Source organism: Petromyzon marinus, chromosome 13, assembly GCF_048934315.1.
Source record: "Petromyzon marinus isolate PM22_M1 ecotype Great Lakes invasive population chromosome 13, UKy_Petmar_22M1.pri1.0, whole genome shotgun sequence".
NCBI lineage: Eukaryota > Metazoa > Chordata > Hyperoartia > Petromyzontiformes > Petromyzontidae > Petromyzon > Petromyzon marinus.
In genome coordinates this window covers 15,441,957-15,465,308 of record NC_133679.1, presented here as the reverse complement: position 1 = coordinate 15,465,308, position 23,352 = coordinate 15,441,957, and the positions used below count along the sequence as shown (strand labels likewise).

Here is a 23,352-nt window from a genome sequence, read left to right as displayed (position 1 = left end):
GAGGGGAGAGAAAAGAGGAGGAGGTGGAATGCAGAGAGGGACAAGAGGAGGCGAACGAGTGTGAGAGGAGCGAGCACGGCGGGTGTGGAGACGGCGCCGTCGACAGGAGGAGATATGAAATAGGAGAGCTCGAAAGAGGAGATACATTTTCAATATCCTTGGGCGTGTTTACCCAGGGAGTCTGAGTGAGTCTCAAGACTCATTTTTAGGAGGGTCCTGCTGCTGCTGCGTGATCCCGATTGAGTGCTTGGCAGGAGCTTGTTCAGCAATTGGGGACGTGGTTTGGCCGATGCCAGTTCCACGGTGTTTGTGGGTTTAGCTACAATACACAAAGTCAACACAGGCGGCGCCTGGGATGAGCTACAGTCGACAGGCGAGAGGAAGGAGACAGCAGAGGAGGAGGCGTGAGGAGGAGGAGGAGAGACTGGAAGGGGAGGGGGGTCAACAGGAGAGGTAAGGGAGAGGAAGACACGAAAGGGTGGAGAGAGGGGGAGGAGTGAGCGGGGGTAAGAAGGGGGAGAGTGGCGAACAAGAGGGGAGAGTGGTGAACAAGAGGGGAGAGTGGCGAACAAGAGGGGAGAGTGGCGAACAAGAGGGGGGAGTGGTGAACAAGAGGGGAGAGTGGTGAACAAGAGGGGAGAGTGGCGAACAAGAGGGGAGAGTGGTGAACAAGAGGGGGGAGTGGTGAACAAGAGGGGAGAGTGGTGAACAAGAGGGGAGAGTGGTGAACAAGAGGGGAGAGTGGTGAACAAGAGGGGAGAGTGGTGAACAAGAGGGGAGAGTGGCGAACAAGAGGGGAGAGTGGCGAACAAGAGGGGAGAGTGGCGAACAAGAGGGGGGAGTGGTGAACAAGAGGGGAGAGTGGTGAACAAGAGGGGAGAGTGGTGAACAAGAGGGGAGAGTGGTGAACAAGAGGGGGGAGTGGTGAACAAGAGGGGAGAGTTGTGAACAAGAGGGGAGAGTGGTGAACAAGAGGGGAGAGTGGTGAACAAGAGCGGAGAGTGGTGAACAAGAGGGGAGTGGTGAACAAGAGGGGAGAGTGGTGAACAAGAGGGGATCGTAAGGAGAGAGAGAGAGGACGCAGTGTGGTGATCGTGACAGGGGGGACAGTGAGGAGGAGAGAGAGTGTGAGGAGAGAGGGGAGGGGAGAGAGAGCAGGGAGAGTGTGAGGAGAGTGTGAGGAGAGAGGGGAGAGAGAGCAGGGAGAGTGTGAGGAGAGAGGGGAGAGTGTGAGGAGAGTGTGAGGAGAGAGGAGAGAGCAGAGAGAGTGTGACGAGAGAGCAGGGAGAGTGTGTGGAGAGTGTGAGGAGAGAGGGGAGAGTGTGAGGAGAGAGCAGGGAGAGTGTGAGGAGAGGGCAGGGAGAGTGTGTGGAGAGTGTGAGGAGAGCGGGGAGAGTGTGAGGAGAGAGCAGGGAGAGTGTGACGAGAGTGAGGAGAGTGTGAGGAGAGAGCAGGGAGAGAGCGGGGAGAATGAGGAGAGTGTGAGGAGAGAGGAGAGCGCAGGGAGAGTGTGAGGAGAGCGGGGAGAGTCGCCGCTCCCCGTTTCCCCTCTCACGCGGAAACGGCAGCAGTAGCAGCAGCGCATCCGCCCCGCGCTGCCGCTGCCCTCTCCGCCTTCCCCTCCCATGCGCGGGCCCCGCTGCCAGGCCACGGCGAGGAGGAGGAGGAGGTGCGCCGAGGAGGAACGGGACGAGGTGGCGCCACGACGAGGTGAGCAGACGGTAGGGGACACGGTGGAGAGACGAGGAAGGACGGATAACGAGGGGAGGGGACCGGATAGACGAGCAGAGGGACGAGGTGAGGGGAGTTGTGTTTTCAATTAAGAGACGAGGTGAGGGGAGTTGTGTTTTCAATTAAGAGACGAGGTGAGGAGAGAAGGGGATGTGTTGAGCGGAGGCGAGGTGGGGAGAGGCGAGAAGAGGAGATGGTGACAAGCACCGCCCGTTATTTACAATGGGGGCGGTGTGGGGGGACGCCGCGGCCTAGGCCTAGCGCGGGACCTCGGGTTGCCTGGGGATGCTGTGGGGACGGAGGCGCCCCTCGCCGGCCGAGAGACTTAGTCCCAGCGGGCCCCCTCCCTCCCTGCCTCTCGAGAACCAACACGAATAGAGGCGAGCCCTCCATCCAGCAGTGATCGTGGCCGCTGGTTGCGATGAGGAGGGGATGTTCTGCTTCGTGCCGAATTCGCTTATTGTGAGAAATGTAAGGTTCGTATTCGCTGGTGGGCGAGGTTGTTGGACGGGAGGGAACGCGTCCTGGGGTTTGACTACAACCGAGGAGACGGAGCGATGAATTCGGATCGTGTGCGCGACTCACGGTGCGGATTACTAAGGACGGTACAAGGTAGAGAGAGACGTGGATGTGGCTCGGGCAGGGCTTCATCCAGCGGTGGATCGACCATCTGCTGCTTGACGATGGGAACTGGGGACGGGTGACGCCTTCTGATAGCGGGGCCCGAGACTTAACGGAGCAGAAGGAGAATCGGGGGACCCCTTTTAGGGGTCTCATGATCCCGTGCAGGGCTCTGGTGACTGTGGAAACATGAAAGTGTTCCTGTGTAAGGGTTCGGGGTCCCGTCGAGGGGGTCCAGCGATCCTGGTTAGGGGAGTTTCGCGATTCTGTTTATGGTGATAGCGGTCGTGAGTCGGGGTCGAGCGGTCTTGTTTATGGGTCCAGTTTTCCTGTTTAGGGACTCAGACAGGGATAAGCCCCTGTGCGTGTGGCGTTTGTTGTGGCCGTGATGGAGCCAGTGCGCCCCACAGTGTTTGTTGACTGCGCTTGGAATGTCCGCCGCTCCCATAATTACCGCTAATTGGGCTGGGTGCTGGGGTTCGTTTTGAGGAGCTGTGCGGGCGGGCTGACCCGGTCCCATCATCGTATCCTGGACTCAATCAGAGCTTTGCAGACTCTGAGCTATCCCTGCACAAGCAGCCGCGTACTGGCCTGGTGAAATCCTCACCCAAACAGCCCTAACCCAGTACAACCATCAGCTCTCATTGCCCAAGCCCTCCCTACCTTACCTAACCACACCCTACCCAACCCAACTACACCCTACCCAATCACACCCTACCCAATCACACCCTACCCAATCACACCCTACCCAATCACACCCTACCTGGCACAACCACTCCCGACACAACCACTCCCAACTCAACCACACTCTATCCAACAACACCCTACTCAACCACACTCTATCCTCTATCCAACAACACCCTACCCGACCTGGCCCTATGCTGACCCACGCACACCAACCCATACCTCAACTCCTCCTGGGCCTGCTATAAGGCTGGCGCCTGTTCCACAAACCAAACCCGAATATGATTGTCAGTCAGCACTGCGCAATAAACTGTTAATGCAGTTCAACACAAGACTGGTGGTATCAGATCTCGATGCAAATCCGTTCCTGCCACCAGAATACAGGTGTCACTTCCCAGACAGGTGGAAAACCTTTCATGCAATCATCCCCGACCCAGGCTAGTCCTACATAATAACCCACATCCATCTCGCCCTCACTCTTAACTAAACTCGAAACCAACTGGCCAACCTTACTCTACCTCACTCTACCTGATCCTACATACCTCTTCTGCACCATGCCCTAACCTTTTAAAACCTACTCCGTTCCTCCCCTCACTGCCCTACCAGACGTGATCTGACTCTTTGCGGTTAGCTCCCGTCCTGCTCTTGTCTGCATATAATGTGATGAGATGGCCCCTGTCAGCCCCAGCGTTTACTCGTAGAGCAATAAAATGGGACTGCTTAATTCTAGTTGGGATACAGATCGCACCACTGCACTGCCCGAACACGAGCTCCTAATTCGGTGGTCAGCAACCTGCGGCTCTTTAAGGACTGCTTTGTGACGTTATTTATTAAGGACCACCGTCTCGTATTCACGTTGCATTGCAGGCCCCTTGAAATATTGAGTTTTTTTAAATCGAAATTAGAAAAAAGGCACTTTTTGTTATTTTGATTTCTGACTCCTGCCTTAACGCCACTCGCCTCGATCACAACCCTGCCCCAGCTGGGACTAAGCCTGCCCAGGGGCAACTCCCTGCTGTTGATATCCCTGAGAGAGCTTGACAGATGCTGCTATCTTCTGCAACAGTAGACAATCAAGAATAGCCCAGAGTGCGGCTGCTGTCACTAATCTCAAACCGCGGACCACAAAGTAACACCACTGCTCACTTCCATCGTTTAAGTCTATGGATCTCTATTTGAGCCAGTGTATCGCTCAAACCATGGACCACATCGTAAGACCACTGCACGCTTAGATCATTGACCAGAACCACTTAAAATACATTGTGTGTGTATCTGTGGGTCTCTATGTAAGTCTGTTCATCTCTGTGTGAGTATGGATCTGTATGCGAGTCTCTGGGTGTCTATACAAGTCGTTGAATCTCCACGATATTCACCAGGCTACTCCTGAAGCTCACTCGCCAACCTAGACACAAGCGTGTGAGCATTGGTGATCAACCCCGCACCATGTTTGAGGACGAGAGGGATAAGGAAGCAGGCGCTCCACTCCATCCCCGCTCGTCCCTAACTCTGTTACGCAGTAATATAATGGAACTCGTGCGCCCTATTGATTTAGGATCTCCGCTGGGGGCAGCGTAATTGAGCCAGAGGCAGCTGGGTCATGGAGGGGCTGTTCATAATGGCCAGGGCTCAGCGCGAGTGGAGGACGTGGCGCGTTCCGTTCAAACGAGGTACCACACAGCGGGGAAAACGTCGCTGTCATCGAACACAGTGCTGCAGCCAATCAGTAGCCCTATACTCCTCGCGCTCAACTCTTCACCCTAAACCATAATCCCAACCCTTAGTTGTTAATCCCAACTCTAAACCCCAACATCCAACCATAACCCCAATTCTAAATCTTAACCATAACCTCAGCCTTAACCCTAGACCAACCTTAATCTTGGCAATAAACCCTATCCCCAACATTAACTCCAACCCTGAACACAAACTCTTAACCTCAATCTAAAACCTTAAACTCCAACCCTAATCGCAGCTCTTATCCCAACCCTTAGCCCTAAACCCTAATATCCCAGTTCCCAACCGGAACCCTATCCCACTGTGAACCAATCAAAACACAGTCCCATGCAGAGCGCTACAAATAACTTGACACAACACAGTGTATTTGCAAAGAGACAGCATCTCAAGACGCTGTACAGAAATGGGGAGCATATTTAAATGGAAGCACTCATTGGCCCCTATGTGAGTCTATGGGTCCCTATAGGTCCGTATGTGAATATTACTGGTCTATATGGAGTCTATGGGTCTTTGTGTTTTGTATGGGTCTAAATGCGAGTCAGTACAGTACAATACAATGGGCTGTACAGAAACTCTCGTACAAATGTATTTATAGAGTCAATGTGTTGTAGGCAGAAGAGAATGGAAGGAGATCAGCCTGAACTTTACATTGACTTATTATCTCATCATTGCGTTTATTTTCGTTATCATTAATTTGTGTAAAGTGCTCGAGTAAGTCTTCTGGGTTCTTTCGATAAAGTCACGTAGAATGGGAATACAATAATAATAACAGAATAAAATTCTCACGACGTTTCGACCACAACACAAGTAGCCTTCCTCAGGTGAAGAAACAGGACTGTCCGGAAGACTGCTATTGTGTGAGCGTTTTAACAGTCTGATCATTATTATCCCTTGTTATGCTGCACGTGACAATCTCGGGAACTTCTCTAGTCCCCCGAATAGAAGGAAGTCCTAAAGATAGAGGCTTGTGGTCTCGGGAGACTGATTGAGTCATTTAAAGATATTTTTGCCATCGTCCTCCAGCAGTGTGGACTGTCAAGGCGAGGTTGTAGGGATAGGGCGAAACGGGGTCGCAGGGAGTGGACAAATTAGGGGAACTGGGGTGGGGGCACGGAGGGGTTCTCAGCTGCCCAGGCGAGCCGCACAGCTGCATATCCCTCATCCCCCCCCCCCTTCCCACCACAACAGCCTCAGCCTAAAATAGTGCAACATCCCCCAGCCAGCGCTAGAGCGGAAACTCAGAAGCGGAATTTGTAGCGGCACCAAAACTGCACAAGCGTCCACCTGTGGTGGGCGAAGTTCCCGAGCACAGACGCGGCTCTGGTGCGAGTCGTGACGCCACCGCGTGGGTTCTTTACGGTTGTGCCGCACGGCTCTCTCCGCTGTGTTTTTGGGGTTGCGCCGCCCGCATTGTCGTTCGGCACGTCGCCCGACATTCCGCTCCGCGCGCTGGGAGCATCCTCGGTGCCGGGACCCGGGGAGCCGCGAGCCGTTTTCTCTTGCCGGCATGTGGAGCGAAACGTCGGACGTCGTGCCGAACAAGAACGGGCGGCGCAAGCCGAATGAGCAGCGGGGACACGGATGAGTCGTCGTTGGGTGGGGGGCACCCATCAGCGCACTCGGTTCACCCCTGCGACACCGCCGCCGTGGACAGTGGGCTTTCTGTGCTGCATTCATACAACGCGTGATGTTGTCAACATGACGATCAGTCATTATCCACTGGTGGATGAAGGCCTCACCACACCCCGACCATTCCTCATGGACCGCTGCTGCCGTCCATCTGCTGTACATGAGCCAATCTGATCTCTTCGCACCATCTCCACACCGGTCGTCCTCTTGGACAACGTTCCCACCTGCGGCTGCCCATTCCATCATGAGTCTCGTCCCATCTATCGATCTGTCCTGCCCAAGCCATGTACCCTTTTTATTCTCGGTGTGATGTTCCTTTTCTGCCTCGCGGTGCAATTAAAATCATTGCACCCCTCCACGCTTCTTTTGCACGCGCTCCAACGTTTGTTTCGTTTTATTTGTCAGCACACCTGCGGGCACGATGTCTCTGTGCTAAAACGGTTGCTTCTCAGTAGCGTGTACTCGCTTGCCCGTCCGTCGTGCTCGCTGCTGCTACTGTTTCTGTTGCAGCGGTGGTGGCAATCGTGGCGGGGTGTTTCCTGCATGTCGATTGGCTCGGCTGCTTTGGCACGTACCGCCAGTGCACATGCGTTGCCATCTCTAGGTGCCGTGCCATTACTCTTGGAATTAAAACGTCGAGCCCTGCTTTCTTGCACCCCCCCCCCCCCCGACTAACAAGAGGGTAGCAGGGTGGGCGCTGAGGTTTTGGTTTGGGTGGCAGGGTCTTTACCAACTGATGCCGCTACTTGCTACCCCTGTGGCCACAAACACTAGGGTTCCCTGCTCGGGGGTTTCTGACTACCGAGTCTCAATTTCCTTCCCTGGTTCCCTCCCTCCCTGCTCGCCCTACCCGCCTGCTATCGCTGGTTCCCATGTTTCCGTGGCAGCCAGGGAGCACGGCACTCGCAGCTCGACAGATTAATATCTGCTGCTCCCTTTTCAACGTCGGGTGTTTCCTGTTGGCCGTGTCACGATTGCCTGAGCGTGTCCCACGCTTTCCCCGCGAGCAGCGGTGCCGCTCAGGAACTGCTGCTAAATCTCCCTCTGCCGTGCGGTCATATTTCACCCCCTAACCGGGGCTCCTCACCCCTGACCCAAGCTCCTCACCCGTACAGGATTCGTCATCCTTACCGGGACTCTTCTTCTGGAACACCCTGCCCCCCTACCAATAATCCAGGACTCCTGCGCCCTACCTTCATACCAAGTCTGACTCTGCCTGGGAAGGCGGGAGGGGGTGGCGGTGTGGGGCGTGGGTGACTGTGGTGTCACTGAGAGGAGCTGCCCCGGCACAGTTTTTCCTAGAACCAGCGGCCGGTGTGTCAGCGAGGAAGCGACACCCCTGCTAGTATTTGCGGTCGTGCGTAATGAACTTTCACGGATTTCTAAATCTTCGCCGCATCCCGATTCTTCTCCCCGTGTGTTCCCTGTTTTTCCTTCTGCTCCCCCCCCCCTTCCCCCCGCCTTCCCCTCCGCAGATCGGATGATCGGGGAGAGCCCCTGAGCCGGGAGTCGTGATGACGGACCACGAGGTAATGTCACAATGCAAGGCCACCACGCACGGGGTCGCATGAGGGGCCACGCTTGGGGTCACAGGGTCACACGCACACACGGGGTCACGTGTACATGAGGTCACACACACAAGGTCATTCACGGGGTGGCACGAGACCACTCGAGGCCCCTCGTCGGGGCCTTGTGGGGCTCCAGCACTCCCTCAACATCTGCTGTGTCCCCAGACCTGGGCCCCCGGGACCCACTGTGTGGCTCGTTACAACTACCACGGCACGGCTAACGACGACCTCTCCTTCAACAAGGGCGATGTGCTCATCATCGTCTCCGACAACAAGGCATTTGGGCTCACCGCCTCACTGCCTCACCACCTCGCCACCTCACCACCTCACGCCCTTACAGTCTCACCGCATTACAGTCTCACCACTCCACCACCTCACCCACTCATAGCATCACCACCTCACCATGCCACAGTCTCATCAACTCGCAACACCACCACCTCACTCCCCACACCTCGCCACCTCACCCGAGTGCCTCGCGTAGCCCAGGGTTCCCCGATCAATCGTCGTGATTGCGTCCATCTGTGTGTACGTGCTCCTCCTCCGCTCTCACGCGCACGAGTGAACCACTCGGTGTGCACGCGCGTGCGCGTGACCGCACAGAGAAACGCGCGCGTGCGTGATGTGTTTACGGGTGTGTGAACGCGCACGCTCACGCACGCGCGAATCCCCCGACCCCGTGCGTGCGTGCATGTGAACGCACAGGACAGGAACTGGTACCAGGCTCGCAACAAAGATGGCCGCGAGGGCTTCATTCCTGCAAACTACGTGCAAAAACGCGAGGCCGTCAAGACCGACGGCAAGCTCAGCATGATGCCGTGAGTGCCCGTATTGAGCCCGTCCCACCCGATCTGGTGAAGCTGGGGGCGGCAGGGCAGGGGGCTGGAGGTCAGCCCGGTTGCTTGTTACATGAGCCGGCGTTTTTGGTTAGGGTGGCAGAGTCTCGGCCGATCCGGTTGGGGCCCGGCGCGGTGGTTTGATCTCACGGAGGTTGGGGGTGGTGGGGAAACTCGGGGCCCACGGGGGCTCGATGCGGCCCGCAGCCACGTGAGGCCTACCGGTTATAAACGGCGTGCCAATGGTTTACTTGTGCTGATCTTAATTGATATTCGGCTTGGCCCCGTGATACACTGAATCGTAATACTGCCTGCGATAACCTACCTGTTGAGATGTTTACGCTGTTTACAGTTCAGATTTCTGCCCGTCTTCTCTCTACACGATGGTACAACCCAGTGGAGTACTTTTCAGTGTCGTATTGCGAAGTTTGTTACCGTGACGCCGGCACGCAATGGCCGACTCGTGCACACGATCTTCAACGTTCACTGTGAGTGAAGCAAACGGCGTGGGGCACTGTTACGGTTGACATACGCACCGCAGTATTAACCAGGGCAGCCAGCCGGATTCGAACCGCGAGCCTCAACAAACAAGCGACGGCGGTGAACACGCCGCCCACCAGGGAACCGTGGGAAGCAGGGAGGGGAGGGATCGTATGATATTCGTAGTCGTCTGATCCCAGGTTCAGACATCTATGCGGGGTTAAAGGTGGTCCTCTCGCCCGACGCGTGCTCGTGGCGGGCGCGTGCACCGCAGGTGGTTCCACGGGAAGATCCCAAGGGAGCAGGCGGAACGCCTGCTGTGCCCTCCAGAGGATGGGATGTTCCTGGTGCGTGAGAGCACCAACTACCCGGGCGACTACACGCTGTGCGTGTGCGCCGGTGGCAAGGTGGAGCACTACCGCATCATCTACCGCGAGAGCCGGCTCACCATCGACGAGGAGAGCTACTTCGACAACCTCATCCAGCTCGTCGAGGTGAGCGCACGAGCACGCGTACGTACGTACGTACGCGTGTTTGATGAGGAGCGGTGGCGCAGTGGTTATGATAATGATGGTGGTGGTGATGATACGTGGAGAAAAAGACCGAAAAAGGGTTGGTGGTGGTGGTGATGGTGGTGGTGATGGTGGTGGTGATGATGCTGGTGCTGGTGGCAAACACAGATGGGAAGCGATGGTTGTAGTGGTTCACGCATTCTTGCTATGAGCCTAGCGACCTGAATTCAATTCTCGCTCTTGGCCTACGTCAGTGACAGAATATCTAAACCGGTCCTAGCTCGCCCCTGGGTCAACTCAGGACGAAATGGGTACCTGGTGTGGTGCGTCAAGTCAGCATTCGGCAGACAGAGACACGAAGCAGTGGTGATAGCCACACTACCCCTTTGTGAGCCCTGCCGGCCTTCATAGGTGCTCGGGAACAGCACTTGCCCCAACAGTCTGCTTAAGGCTATACGGGGGGGGGGGTCTTTGTCATTGTGTGTGTGTGTGCACCTGGACGAGTCCGCATTGGGAATCTGCATTGATGTATGTATTTGTGTTTGTTCATGAATGTGGATGTGTGTGTGTGCTGTGTGTGCGCATGTGTGTCGCTGGGAGCTGTAACAGTCTGCTTTACAACAGCGACATGGACTTGTACAGCGTCCCAACGCGATTACAACACAATGCGTTACGCAACAACAGAGGGCACATTTGTTTCATTTTTTATTGTTTTATTATTGCGCTTTTACCCGGGAAGCCTCACTGAGTCTCAAGACTCTCCTGCAGAAGAGTCATGCCAAGTTTTCACGGCATTAGGGAGCAATGTTGTTGTTGCTGCGTGTGATCCCGGATTGAGTAATTTGCAGGTGATTTCTAAGCATTGGGATGCTTTGGCCAGAACCAGCAACATTGTTTTAGCTATGAGATGAGGAAGCCAGAGAACCCGGAGGAAAACAGGGCGCCCGGGTCAGGAATGGAACCCAGGAACTTCTTGCTGTGTGACGCGAGTATCAACGCTGCACCGCCCTTATAGAGAGGGTTGGTCGGTCATCGGCCTCTGTGAGTCTCTACGTCTCTGTGTGAGTCTATGGGTCTCTCTATATGTCTTTGGGGTTATGCGTAAGTCTATCGATCTACGTTGTGAGTCTATGGGTCTCTGGGTCTATGGGTCCACAGTCATTCAAAGGCAGAGGAAAAATAGGAACTTGTTGAGCCTGATCTTAAACAGGGGCAGGGAGCTGACAGCACGGCTAACCAGGGGATGGGTGTTTCAGACCGTGAGGGGCATCAGCAGAGGTGGTGCGGTGTGGGGGGGGTGGATCGGGTAAACCTTACCCCCCCCCCCCCGCTCGTTGTTTATCTCCATGGTGATCACTGGCCTACCCGCTTCTCCCTGAGCCCACGGCACACGACGCGGGGGACACGGCATCCTTGTCAGTCACCTTTGGTCGTTGCTTTCGAAATGTCAAAGGTTGCTTTCTCATGGCACTTCACGTACAGTGCGGGTCAGGTGTACAGTTCACATTTTAAGCGGAGCGCGTGGGTGCAACTCGGCATCTAAATCCGGACGAGTTCCTTTTTTTTTTTGCAACAAATACAAATTGTAGAAGAGAAACCGCGAACTTCCTCCGTCACTGCGGCGTGCGAACACATGCGGCCTTGCTTGGCCCGTGATGGCACCGGCTGTCGCAATCAGTGGGGCCTTTCTCAGCCGAAGCGGGGTGTGCGGTTTGGCGAGCGTCCTTTGGCTCGGGCCACACGAGCGGCGCGAGTTTCCGTGACGTCGGCAATGCGTTGTGGGAGAGGAAAAGGGCCCCCACGATCCTGGGCGGCCGATTCTTCGTCGCTCGCCGGGCTCGTAACGGGCCTGGGGGCGGAAAGGGTGGGGGGGGGCACGCATTGCGCCCCAGGCCCCAGGCCCCACGCCCCACGCCCCACGCCCCACGCGAGGGTTTTCTGCGCTCAGGTTTTTAGATAAACGGTAGAGACCACCACCGCCGCATCTAAGCCGTGCGGGGAGATGCTCACACAAAGCCCCGTGTGTGTGCGCATGTGCGTGTGTGTGCATTTGTGTCACTTATGCACAGTGCGGCTTTTCAGCGTTGTCATGGTAATGGCACTCAGTGGTTCAGTGTAGCGGTTAGCAAACTGCTCTACGAATCCAGCGACCAGAGTTCGATTCCCGCTCAAGGCCAACACCATTGACGATCAGCCCTAAGCCGACTCGGCTTCAAACAAGTACATCGCCGCTCGGGAGACCAAGGCGGCTGCGGCAAGGTGTTGGCCACCCACCCTCTCGTGTGATTCAGTTGCTGGCTGAGTACTGCTCGTAGTGACTGTGTGTGCTTTGCTGTGCACGTGTGCTGTGTACTTCGCGTGGTGACCGTGTGTGCTGTGTGGTGTGGGTGTGGTGGAGAGTGGTGGTGTCGCGTGCTGCGCTATGAACCGAGCGACCCGAGGTTAATTCCCGCTCACGGCCAAAACCGTTTGTGTGAACATTGCCACGAGGGAGACAAAGATGGCAGGGCGTGTTGGTGACCACCACCCCCTGTTTCCCGTGCCAGTCTTCATAGGTGCTCGCTAACAGCACTTGCTCTTACAGTCTGTTAAGGCTATACGGGGGGTATCTTTGCGTGGTGGGTGTGGTGTGCATGCGGTGTGTGTGTGTGCTGTGTGTGTAGAAGCTACCTGGTCTGTCGCTTCACATGAAGTTTAGGGTCTTCTCGGGCAGTTGTGCTCTCCCTTTCTCTATGCTTGAAAAACGTGGACACCCCGAATGGAAAATCTTCGCCGGTTAGACATTCAGGCTGGCCTGCCTATGATCCATCCTTAGGTTAACAAAGCTGGATTGTGTGAAGAGTTTACAAATCCTTGAAAGATTCTGGACACAGTCCCATAGGTGATCTCCTCCGGTGGCAGGCAAGGCAGCGTTCGCTGTGTCATGTAGCCCGCATGCCCAGCCACCGCATACCTAATCAGCTTTTGTTCATCCGGATAGAGGAGGCTAAACAGGCACAGCACGGGCTAGAGAAGAGATGGAATAATGTAGTACCAGAGGATATATAGCTGAGTGGACTCGTCAGTGCCTGGTACCAGCGGTGTCAAGATTGGCCTCTGTGAAAGAGGTTCGTGAAGGACGCTACTGGGCAGTTGGAGGCAGTCGCCCTCCAGCAACAACGGAGGGCGGAGGAGCAACGCTCACAACAACGAGCACAGTGCTGGGCAGCTAAGGCACAGCAAGTTGGCACAGTAGGGGGCACAGGTGGTGCATCTGCCAGTCATCTCTGTCAGTTAACCCATGGCACATGGGTCTGTCCCGTGACCTCCTGCCAGCGGACGTTCGACACTTCACGTGGCCTTAAAGTGCACATAGCCTGGCACAAGCGTCGTGCTGACGTCACTGCCATTCGTTGCAAATGGCGGTTGGTGTTGCTGTGTGTGTGCGGTGTGTGTGCTGCTCGTGTGTTTGTAGTTGAGCTTTCGTGGGGTCACCCTGTCCTCACGAGCCACCGGATAGCCCATGGTTCTCTATTCTACGCCAGCAGTCTGGCCCAAAACTAAAACGTGGAATGCACGTTTATAAGTTGTGCTTGCACAAGCCACGAATTCGTCAAATCGACGCATTGATCAATGTCACCTTGGCCTTAAAAGAGAAATATAACATAGAGGTATAAAACGGAAAATGTTTTGTGCAATGTCCATTCTTCCTAGCATTCATTACAAGACATTTCTGGTCTCCTAAGCCCCATTGCTTGGGTTAAATATGAAATAAATATGAGTCTGGAGAGGCTGCTTCACTTGGGCGTGGTTGCGTGAGCATCTCTGCGCGTCCTTGTGCGCGCGTGAGCGCACCCTGGCGTGTGTGGCTGCGTTTGTCAACGAGCCTTCCACGCTTCACATGGCCTCAAGGTGCACTTAGCCTGGCACATTCACTGTTATGATGTAACCGCCACTTACACGTCCACCTTTGCCCCGCTAGTCTTTTAAAGGCTATAAGGAGTATTTTTGTCTTTGTCTGGTGTTTGCAAGGTTACACATGGGATCCCTGTCATTGTGTGTGGGGAGCGGTGGTGCAGTGTTAGCGCACTGTGCTATGAATCCGAGTTTATTTCCCGCAATATGACCAATAACAGTCATGATAATCTGAACCATTCCGGGGCTTCTATTAAGTGGACTCGGCTTTAAATCGAGTACCTGGCATAAACATACACCACATGAAGCACTTCAGAGACAAAGGCGGGCAGGTGTGGTGTTAGCCACCAACCACCCTCTCATTTGCAGTGTCGGCCTTCATAGGTTCTTGCTAACAGCACTTGTCCCAACAGTGTGTTGAAGGCTATATGGGGAATCTTTATCTTTGTGTGATCATGCCTGTGTGTGTGCCGGTGTCTCTACGGCTACACATGGGATCTGTGACTGTGTGACTCTGTGACTGTGCGTGTGACTGCTGCGCCTGTGACTGTGCGCATGTCCCAGCATTACACGCAGGAGGAGGACGGGTTGTGTACACGGCTCATCAAGCCCAAACCCATCGAGGGCGCCATCGCCGCTCAGGAGGTTTTCTCCAAGGGTGAGTGACGCATGGCGGGGGGCGGGCGGGCGGGGTGGAGGTGCGGGGAGGGGCACCTCTCTCGCCATCTGCCTTGGCGCCAGAAGCCTCCTCCTCTTGTGCTCTTGGGCAGGCAAGCTCGTTCGACAGAGTTCGGGCGGGCGTCTCTCGCCTGGCTCGCCGTGATCACCGAGCCCACTCAGTTCCGTTGGACGTGTTGCGGTTAATAATTAACAAAAATACATTTGTACGGGGCAGCATGTTATCCGTAGGTCCCAATGTACAGCGCTAGGTGGCGGTTCGCACACAGACGCAGTGGGGGTGCTTACTTCATGGAGAGAAAGGGGCGCAAGTCTCTGTGAGAGAGTACTGGTCTCTGTGTATTTTGAAGATCTAAAGCGAGGCAGTCAGTCAAAGAGGGGGAAGAGGAAGCGAGACTAAGTAGTGGATAGCATGGAAGGGAGTTGCAGACTGAGGACAGCAGAGGAAAATGAGCGACCTCCCACTGAGCCCAGGTTGACTGGGGTCTTGAGTAGAGAGAGCGTTGGTTGCTGGAGCGGAGAGTGTGTGGAGGGAAGTAGAGTGAGATGAGAAGGGAGAGAGGCAGGAGAGTGTGGAGGTAGGGATGTGGTTTCCCAGGGGCTGTGGTATGGTGCCTGCTTAACGTGAATGTAACTTGATTTTTTTCAAAATATTGATGCGTTTTTATTTTGTGTGCTTGTCTTTCTCATGCATATACACACATGCACACTGAAAATTACACACTCACACATGCACGTGATCACACATGCACGTGATCACACATGCATGAACAAAATCCACTCGCACACTGACACACGCGCATAAATACACACACACACATGCACACACGCACACGCAGGCGGCTGGGTGATTGACGTGCATGAGCTGAACTTGGGCAGCTCCGTGGGGAAGGGCGAGTTTGGAGGTAACACAACGCTCACACCCGTGGGTTTTGGTGGGGGGCAGGGAAGTTGCCCCCCATTTCCGCCTGGCTCTGGGGGATGGAGTGGGAGGGGCCCTCTGGGTCGCGAGCGCCAGTGTTGGCTCATCAGTGAGCAATTGATTCATCAGACAAGGCCCATTGTGGGTCTGTGTGACCTTTGACTCGCCCGGCTCGGGGTGCGGGTTCCTCGGCAGTAGCACAGTCTCTTCAGTGTGCTCCACACGAGTGCTTGCGTGCCTGCGTGTGAGGGAGTGTGCTTGTGTGCATGCCTGTGTGCATGCCTGCGTGTGTCTTTGTGTGTATGAGAGAGTGGGGAGCGGTCATGTAGCGCTCCGAACCCGGCGGACCCGAGTTCGATTCCCGCTCGTATCTGAATAGCTGCTGGGCCGCTTCGCCCCAGGTCCACTCGGAGACAAAGGCGGTCAGGCGTGGTGCTGGTCACGCCAACCCATCATGTGCCGTGCCACCCTTCATAGGTGTTCGTCAACAGCACTTACTGCAACAGTCTGCTTAGGTTATACGGGGGATCTTTGTCTCCGTCTCTACAGGTGTGCGTGCTTGTGTCTGCGCGGGTGTGCGAGACAGACGTACTCGAGGGCTGCTACCGTGGCAACCGCGTGGCCGTCAAGATCATCAAGAGCGATGCCACGGCGCAGGCATTCCTCGCAGAGGCGGCCGTCATGACGTACGCACATGCACGCACGCACATATACTCGCACGCACGCACATATACTCACGCACTCGCGCACTCGCGCACAAAGGGCTCCCGTGTAGCCCACTCAGGCAGCTGGGGTCAAGTGCTGTTCGCGAGCACCCATGAGGGCTGGCACAGCGCTCGAGGGAGTGGCTATGGTCAGCGCCGCGCACGGCCGCCTTCGTCTCTCCAGTGCTGATGTTGGCTACGCACACCGCAACGGCGACTTTCCGGGCAGGGTATGGCACACACGTGTCCTTAAGTCCAGCGCTGTGGAGGCCAGGGTTGGTGGATTCTCTGGTTTCCTCCCACGTGTTTCAACACTCGTTAATTTGGCTGACAATATCTTAATGTTTCGAGGAGCACAGAGCTTAGGCAATTGTTGGTGGTGCCGACTCCTTACCGGGTGGCTGCTGCTGCTGCCTTTCCGCTCGCTTGCCGTTCCTCCTCGGCGATTTGGAGAGACGCTATCCGAACAACGACGGGGCTACAGATGATACTAACGCAGATTAAGCTACGCACTTGCCCCAACAGACTGTAAAGCCTGCACGAGAGCATCTTTTCCCCTGCCTTTGGTGCCTCCTCGCCCCCCCCCCACCCCTGCAGTGAGATCCGGCACAAGAACCTGGTGCAGCTGCTGGGCGTGGTGATGGGTGACTACCTCTACATCGTCACCGAGTTCATGGGCAAGGTCCGTGAACAACAACAACAACAACCAAACAACGTCTTTCATTCTCCCAGGAAGGCTTCAGGGAGTGTCGAGACTCGTTCTCACGAGGGGGTCCTTCGTTGGGGATGTTTGGCCAGTAACTTTAATGGGCGTTTGGCTTTGTACGGGAGGAGACCCTGGTGGAAACCCTTCCTACACAGACGGGTTCACAAAACCCATTTTAGAGTCTCCCCCCCCACATCGCCTCTTTCCCCCCGCACGCTCTCACAACAGCGATAACCTCCCTCAATTCAGGAGACGTGGTAGCCAGGCGGTGGAGGCTACGCTGCTGCACGTGGCAGCCTGTGATCAAAGTGCTCCAATTTACTCCCACACTCATCACTAATTGGCCGATGATGACCCCTTCAGATATATAGAGGGCCGCAGAGCTCGGGCAATTGTTGGTGGCACCGGCTCCTCACCACCGAGTGGCTGCTGCTGCCTTCCCGCTGGTCTGTCGCTCCTCCTCGCGCCTCTGAGTCGTCCACTCTCTCTACGGGAGCGAGCAACTGCTGTGCGGCGCCACGTTTTATTATTAATATAATCACTCATCTTTTTTCACTTTGATGGCGCTGTTTGTTGCTGGCGGTTTTATGTTTTGGGCCTGTGCTCAGCAGCTGTGTTTAAAGGAGAGAGTGGGGACCGTGTTGTTGTCGGTGACCGGTGTCGTGGTTACAGGGCAGCCTCGTGGACTACCTGAGATCGCGGGGTCGCTCAGTCATCACGCAGAGAGACCTCATCCAGTTCTCCCTGTGAGCGCTGCCACTCGCACACACTCTCACACCCGCACACACTCTCACACACTCGCACACACACTCACGCTCGCACACACTCTCACGCACTCTCACACACACTCACGCTCGCACACACTCTCACACTCGCACACACTCTCACACTCGCACACACTCTCACACTCTCACACACTCTCACACACCCACACACACTCTCACACCCACACACACTCTCACACACTCTCACACACACACTCACACCCACACACACTCTCACACTTTCACACTCACGCACACACTCTCATACTCACACACTCTCACACACTCACACACTCACACACTCTCACAGACACACACACACACTCACACTCGCACACACACACTCGCACACTCTCACATGCACGCACTCACACACACACACTCGCACACACTCTCACGCTCTCTCACACACACTCGCACGCTCGCACACACTCTCACACAAAGATCCCCCATATTGCCTTAACAGACTGTAGGGGCAAGTGCTGTTAGCGGGCACCTATGAAGGCCGGAACGGTACACGTGGAGGTGGGTGGCCAGCACCACGCTCGACCGCCTTAGTGTCACCAGTGGCAATGTTTTTATCCACCGCACCAGGTACTCATTTGAGGCTCAGTCGACCTAGGGGAGGCCCAGGATCGGTTCAGATAATCGTCACCGGTGTTGGCCGTGAGCGGGAATCGCACCCGGGTCGCCAAGTTCATAGCGCAGCGCGCTAACCGCTACACTACCGCTCCCCACACACACGCTTACTCACACACACTCACACTCACTCGCACACTCGTACACACCCACTCACACACTCGCACGCGTATCGCCATCGTCTTCAGCACCTCTGAAGGTCGGCACGTTACACGAGGGGGTGGAGCTGGGCTTTAGCATCGCCAGGGGCCACGACATGGAGACCAAACTGATCACTTGGAGCGCACGCACATGCACACATGCACACACGCACACATGCATGCACACACATGCACGCACACACATACACGCACACACATGCATGTGCATATGCACACATACACAAAGACAAAGATCCACTGTATAGCCTTAGCAGGCTGTGTTGGGGCAAGTGCTGTTTGCGATTAGGACCTATGAAGGCCGCGACGCCACACTAGGGGGTGGTTGGCCACCACCACGCCGGCCATCTTTGTTGCTGTGTTGTTGTGTTGGCAACTCGGTGTGTCCTACGTAGGAAGATGCCGTGTAGTGGTTAGCACACTGCGCTCTGAACCCGGCGACCCGAGTTCGATTCCCGCTCGCGGCCAACATCTGTGACGAATATCTAAACTGGTCCCGGGCCTCACCTAGGTTGACAAGGCCTCAAATGGTTACCTGGTGTAGTGTGTAACCATCAGCACTGGTGCTAGGCACCCACCCCCTTCTGTGCCATTTTGACCTTGATTGGTGCTTGCTAATAGCTCCTGCCTCTACAGCCCATGTAGGCTACATGGGGGATCTTTGTGTGAATGATGATGTCCATGTGTCTTTGTGCGCATGTGGGGGCGGTGGCGCAGCGGTTAGCGAGCTGCACGACGAATAACAGTGGCGAATATTTGAACCAGTCCTGAGCCTCCCCTACATCGCAACTAGGGAGACAAAGGCGGCCGGGCATGGTGCTGGCCACCCACCCCCTCGTGTCCCGTGCAGGCCTTCATAAATGCTACTCGCGAACGGCACTTGCCCCAAAAGTCTGTTAAGGCTACACAAGGAATCTTTGTGTGTGTGTGTGTGCGCGCGTATCGGCGCGTCCCAGCGACGTGTGCGAGGGCATGGAGTACCTGGAGTCGCGGCGCTTCGTGCACCGCGACCTGGCGGCACGGAACGTGCTCGTGTCGGACGACAGCATCGCCAAAGTGAGCGACTTCGGCCTGGCCAAGGAGCAGGCGACCGCCACTGTCGACAGCAGCAAGCTGCCCGTCAAGTGGACCGCCCCGGAGGCGCTGCGGCACAACGTAGGAAGAGCCGCACGCGCCCCGCACAACCACGCATCGCCACCTCGTGACACAACCACGTGGGCAGCTGCACACACGCACGTGTTGGTGGTACAGCCGTACAGGCAAGCACACGAGCATGTGGTGGTGTGTGTACCGGTGTGCGTACCACTTTGTAGCTCGGTGTGTGCCGCTGTGTGTACCAATGTGTGTGCGTGCCAGTGTGTACCCGTGTGTGAGCAGTGGTGTAGAGGTTAGCGTGCTGCCGAGTTTGATTCCTGCTGACGACCAACACCAGTGACAATTATTAGAAGGTGTCCTGCGTCTCCCCTAATAATTAGTAACTGGTATGATGTGTAAATATCAGCACCGGAGAGACAAAGGTGGCTGGGCATGGTACTGGCAACCCACGCCTTTGTGTGCCATGCTGGCCTTCATAGGTGCTCGCTAATAGCACTTGCCCCAATAGCCTGTTAAAAGTTACACGGGGGATATTTGTCTCTGCGTGCGCTACGCAGGCCTTCACATCACAGTCAGACGTGTGGAGCTACGGCGTCCTGCTGTGGGAGGTCTACTCGTTCGGGCGCGTGCCCTACCCCCGCGTGGTGAGTGCCCCACCTCACCACCCTGCCACCTCACAGTCTCCTCCCTCACCACCCCTACCTACCCACCTTTGTGTGGTGATTGTCATTGGTGGTGACTGTGATATTGGAAGTTGTTGTTGTGATTGCGCTTGTGGTAAAGGGTGGTGTTGGTGTTGGTTGTGGTGCTGATGGTGGTGGTGCCAATTGGCGTGATGACGATAGTGTTGGTGTCGGTTGTCATGGTGTTAGTAGTGCCAACAGGCAATGGTGCCAAACTGATGGTGCCCAACGGTTAAACTGATGGTGCCCAACGGTTAAACTGATGGTGCCCAATGGTTAAACTGATGGTGCCCAACTGTTAAACTGATGGTGCCCAACGGTTAAACTGTTGATGGTGCCCAACCGTTAAACTGATGGTGCCCAACCGTTAAACTGATGGTGCCCAACTTTTAAACGGATGGTGCCCAACGGTTAAACTGTTGGTGCCCAACGGTTAAACTGTTGGTGCCCAACGGTTAAACTGATGGTGCCCAACGGTTAAACTGATGGTGCCCAATGGTTAAACTGATGGTGCCCAACGGTTAAACTGTTGGTGCCCAACGGTTAAACTGATGGTGCCCAACGGTTAAACTGATGGTGCCCAACGGTTAAACTGATGGTGCCCAACGGTTAAACTGATGGTGCCCAACGGTTAAACTGTTGGTGCCCAACGGTTAAACTGTTGGTGCCCAACGGTTAAACTGATGGTGCCCAACGGTTAAACTAATGGTGCCCAATGGTTAAACTGATGGTGCCCAACTGTTAAACTGATGGTGCCCAACGGTTAAACTGTTGATGGTGCCCAACCGTTAAACTGATGGTGCCCAACCGTTAAACTGATGGTGCCCAACTTTTAAACGGATGGTGCCCAAGGGTTAAACTGATGGTGCCCAACGGTTAAACTGTTGGTGCCCAACCGTTAAACTGATGGTGCCTAACGTTTAAACTGATGGTGCCCAACGGTTAAACTGATGGTGACTAACGGTTAAACTGATGGGGCCAATAACCAGAGGCAATACTGGAATCACTGCTGACGACTGTGGTGCTGGTAAACTAAACTACGGTGGTGGTGGTGGTTGTCGCGGTGGTGCAGCCCCTGAAGGACGTGGTGTCCCACGTGGAGAAGGGCTATCGGATGGACGCCCCCGAGCAGTGCCCGCCCGTCGTCTATCAGCTGATGCGCGACTGCTGGAGCCTGGACCCACAGAAGAGGCCCAAGTTCCAAGACTTGCGGCGGAGGATAGAGGCGGAGAAGGGTCGCATCGCCAGCGAGTGACACATGCACCTACACACACACACACGGACCTACACACACACACACACATGGACCTACACACACATGCACCGACACACACACACGAACCTACATACACACGGACCTTTCACACACACACATGGACCTACACACACACACACGCCTATACACACACACGAACCTACATACACATGGACCTACACACACACGCACCTACTACACACACACACCTATGCACAACGACCTACATAAACATGCAAAGACCCCCACAAACACACACCTATACACGTATAACCACCAATACACCTACGCACACCAAAACACACACTGACAGCCAATCTAACACACACACCCAAACATAGCCACTTATGCAGAGTTGCAAACGCACGCACAGAGACGCACACACATGCACAGAGACGCACACACACACACACTGTAGCACCGCACTCCTCTCATTTCCGTTGCCTGGGCTCGTTGTGCTCCACTCTTTGGGAAGCCGGACGCCGACGGTGCCGGGCCACGGCAGCAGCAGCGCCGCCCCCCTTGCATGTCCACGCCTCGTTGAGCCTCACATCGATAACATCGTCATCATTTTTAAATCTTATTACTAACCCGTACTATGGTAGCTTTTTTAATCGTGTCCGCGTGTGCGTGTGCGTGCGTACGCATGCGACGTTTGTGTTCGTGACGCTGGTGCGTTGGCCGGCACTTTCCTTGCAGTTGGGCTGGCACCGCCGCCTGTGCCCCCCACGCCCCCCTCCTCCCCTCGCCCCCCTCCTCCCCTCGGGTGCCCCCCGCCCCCACGGTGCCCCTCTTCGCTTCCTCGAGTCGCACATTTCAGGGTCGCGCCCCCCACGTGGAATGTGGTGGGGGCCGGGGGGGTGGGGGGGGCTCGGCCTCCCGGCCAGGGCTCCGCGCGACCCCCACGAAGTCGGGCGTGCCCGCGGCGCGGGTTCACGCGCGTGCGCGCCACGCGGTGCCGCCCGGTGTGCCATGCTCTGCCATCTGGTGCCTTGTCGCCTTACGCGGGCACCGCGTGGTGCCGTCCGGCGCTTCCCCACCCTGTGGGGCCCCGCGCCGCCTGTGACCGGGTCGCCGCCAACCCTCGACGCGTTTCCTCGGAGCGCCGTGCGCCGGTAGCGTTTTTATAAATTGACCGCGTCGTGCCCGTGACGGTCCCCCACTTGGGGGGGGGGGGGTGGTGACCACGGGTGGGGAATCGCCCCACGATTCCCCACTTGGTGTCGCGCAGACTTAGGTGGCGGGTGGCTCGGGCCGACGGGGTGGGCCCCCCTCTAACGCGCGTGCCCGGCCGTAGCAGCATTTGACCAACGGTCCCGCACGGCGTTCGCCTCTCTCGCCGAGACTGGATGTGGCCGGTCAACCCGGGCAGGTTAATTTATACGGGCGACGTCCAGACACGAGAGGGCGCGAGGTCCCCGCTGGCAGGATGCGGAGAGAGGCCGCCGTGTCCTTGGACGCGGCGATCTCACCGCGCTCCGCTCGTGGGAACCTTTCGTTCTGGTATTTGGGCGAAGTGAATCTTTTCTGAATAAAGTCGCTTTTCATTTTGGTTCTATTTCACTCATCGGTAAGATTTTTTCAGCTCTCCGCCTGACGAGTTCGTTCGCCCGCCCGCCGTCGCCTCCGCGTGCCTCGGGCTGCCCCCTTGGTCGGCCCGCGGTGCGAGCGGCGGGCGCTGTGGTCCGCCGCCGGCCGCCCTCCCTTCCCGTCTTGATGCGTTTACACTGACCCCGCCTGCCCCCCAGCGGTCCTGGACGGTCCTGCGTGTGACATCATCGTCGTCGTCGTTGTTATGGGGTTTTTTTTGCAATTGAATTCCTTAACTCGCGTAACCCTCCCGAGTCCGTCTCACTCTGTGCCCGGTTCCTCGTGTCGCCTCGTCATGTGAATCGGTCCACGCCGAGGTAGACACCTGTCCCCGTGTTTCACTCGGACCTGAAACCTGTGTCCGGCTGGCAGGAATTGATTTTCCGGTTGCAGTATTGCCGTGTTGAACTCTTATCACGGTAAACCGCAGCACGGTTCTGGTTATTGACCTCGTGCCGAGAAACACTCCCCCCTT

The 23,352-nt window shown here is 56.1% G+C and overlaps 1 protein-coding gene across 2 annotated transcripts; it reads left to right on the top strand.

The window, feature by feature from the left end:
- Positions 1 to 1,570: 1,570 nt before the first annotated feature.
- Positions 1,571 to 23,122, top strand: CSK (C-terminal Src kinase). 2 transcript variants are annotated; one of them, XM_032953685.2, is made up of 13 exons: positions 1,571 to 1,710; positions 7,872 to 7,925; positions 8,130 to 8,240; positions 8,667 to 8,779; positions 9,552 to 9,771; positions 14,248 to 14,341; positions 15,201 to 15,266; positions 15,870 to 15,969; positions 16,585 to 16,669; positions 17,366 to 17,439; positions 19,211 to 19,409; positions 19,907 to 19,993; positions 21,105 to 23,122. In XM_032953685.2, exons 2-13 carry the CDS (start codon positions 7,911 to 7,913, stop codon positions 21,285 to 21,287), a joined length of 1,347 nt encoding a protein of 448 aa, XP_032809576.1. In that variant the 5' UTR covers positions 1,571 to 1,710; positions 7,872 to 7,910; the 3' UTR covers positions 21,288 to 23,122. The 2 variants fall into 2 exon arrangements, with proteins under 2 accessions (XP_032809576.1, XP_032809577.1); XM_032953686.2 differs by lacking the exon at positions 1,571 to 1,710 and adding an exon at positions 1,752 to 1,797.
- The last annotated feature ends 230 nt before the right edge of the window (positions 23,123 to 23,352 follow it).

Excerpts from the sequence above, each read along its gene's own strand:
- CSK (XM_032953685.2), top strand. Across the intron at positions 14,342-15,200 it reads TCAGGAGGTTTTCTCCAAGG|GCGGCTGGGTGATTGACGTG; the intron begins GTGAGTGACGCA and ends ACGCACACGCAG. Across the intron at positions 17,440-19,210 it reads GACCTCATCCAGTTCTCCCT|CGACGTGTGCGAGGGCATGG; the intron begins GTGAGCGCTGCC and ends GGCGCGTCCCAG.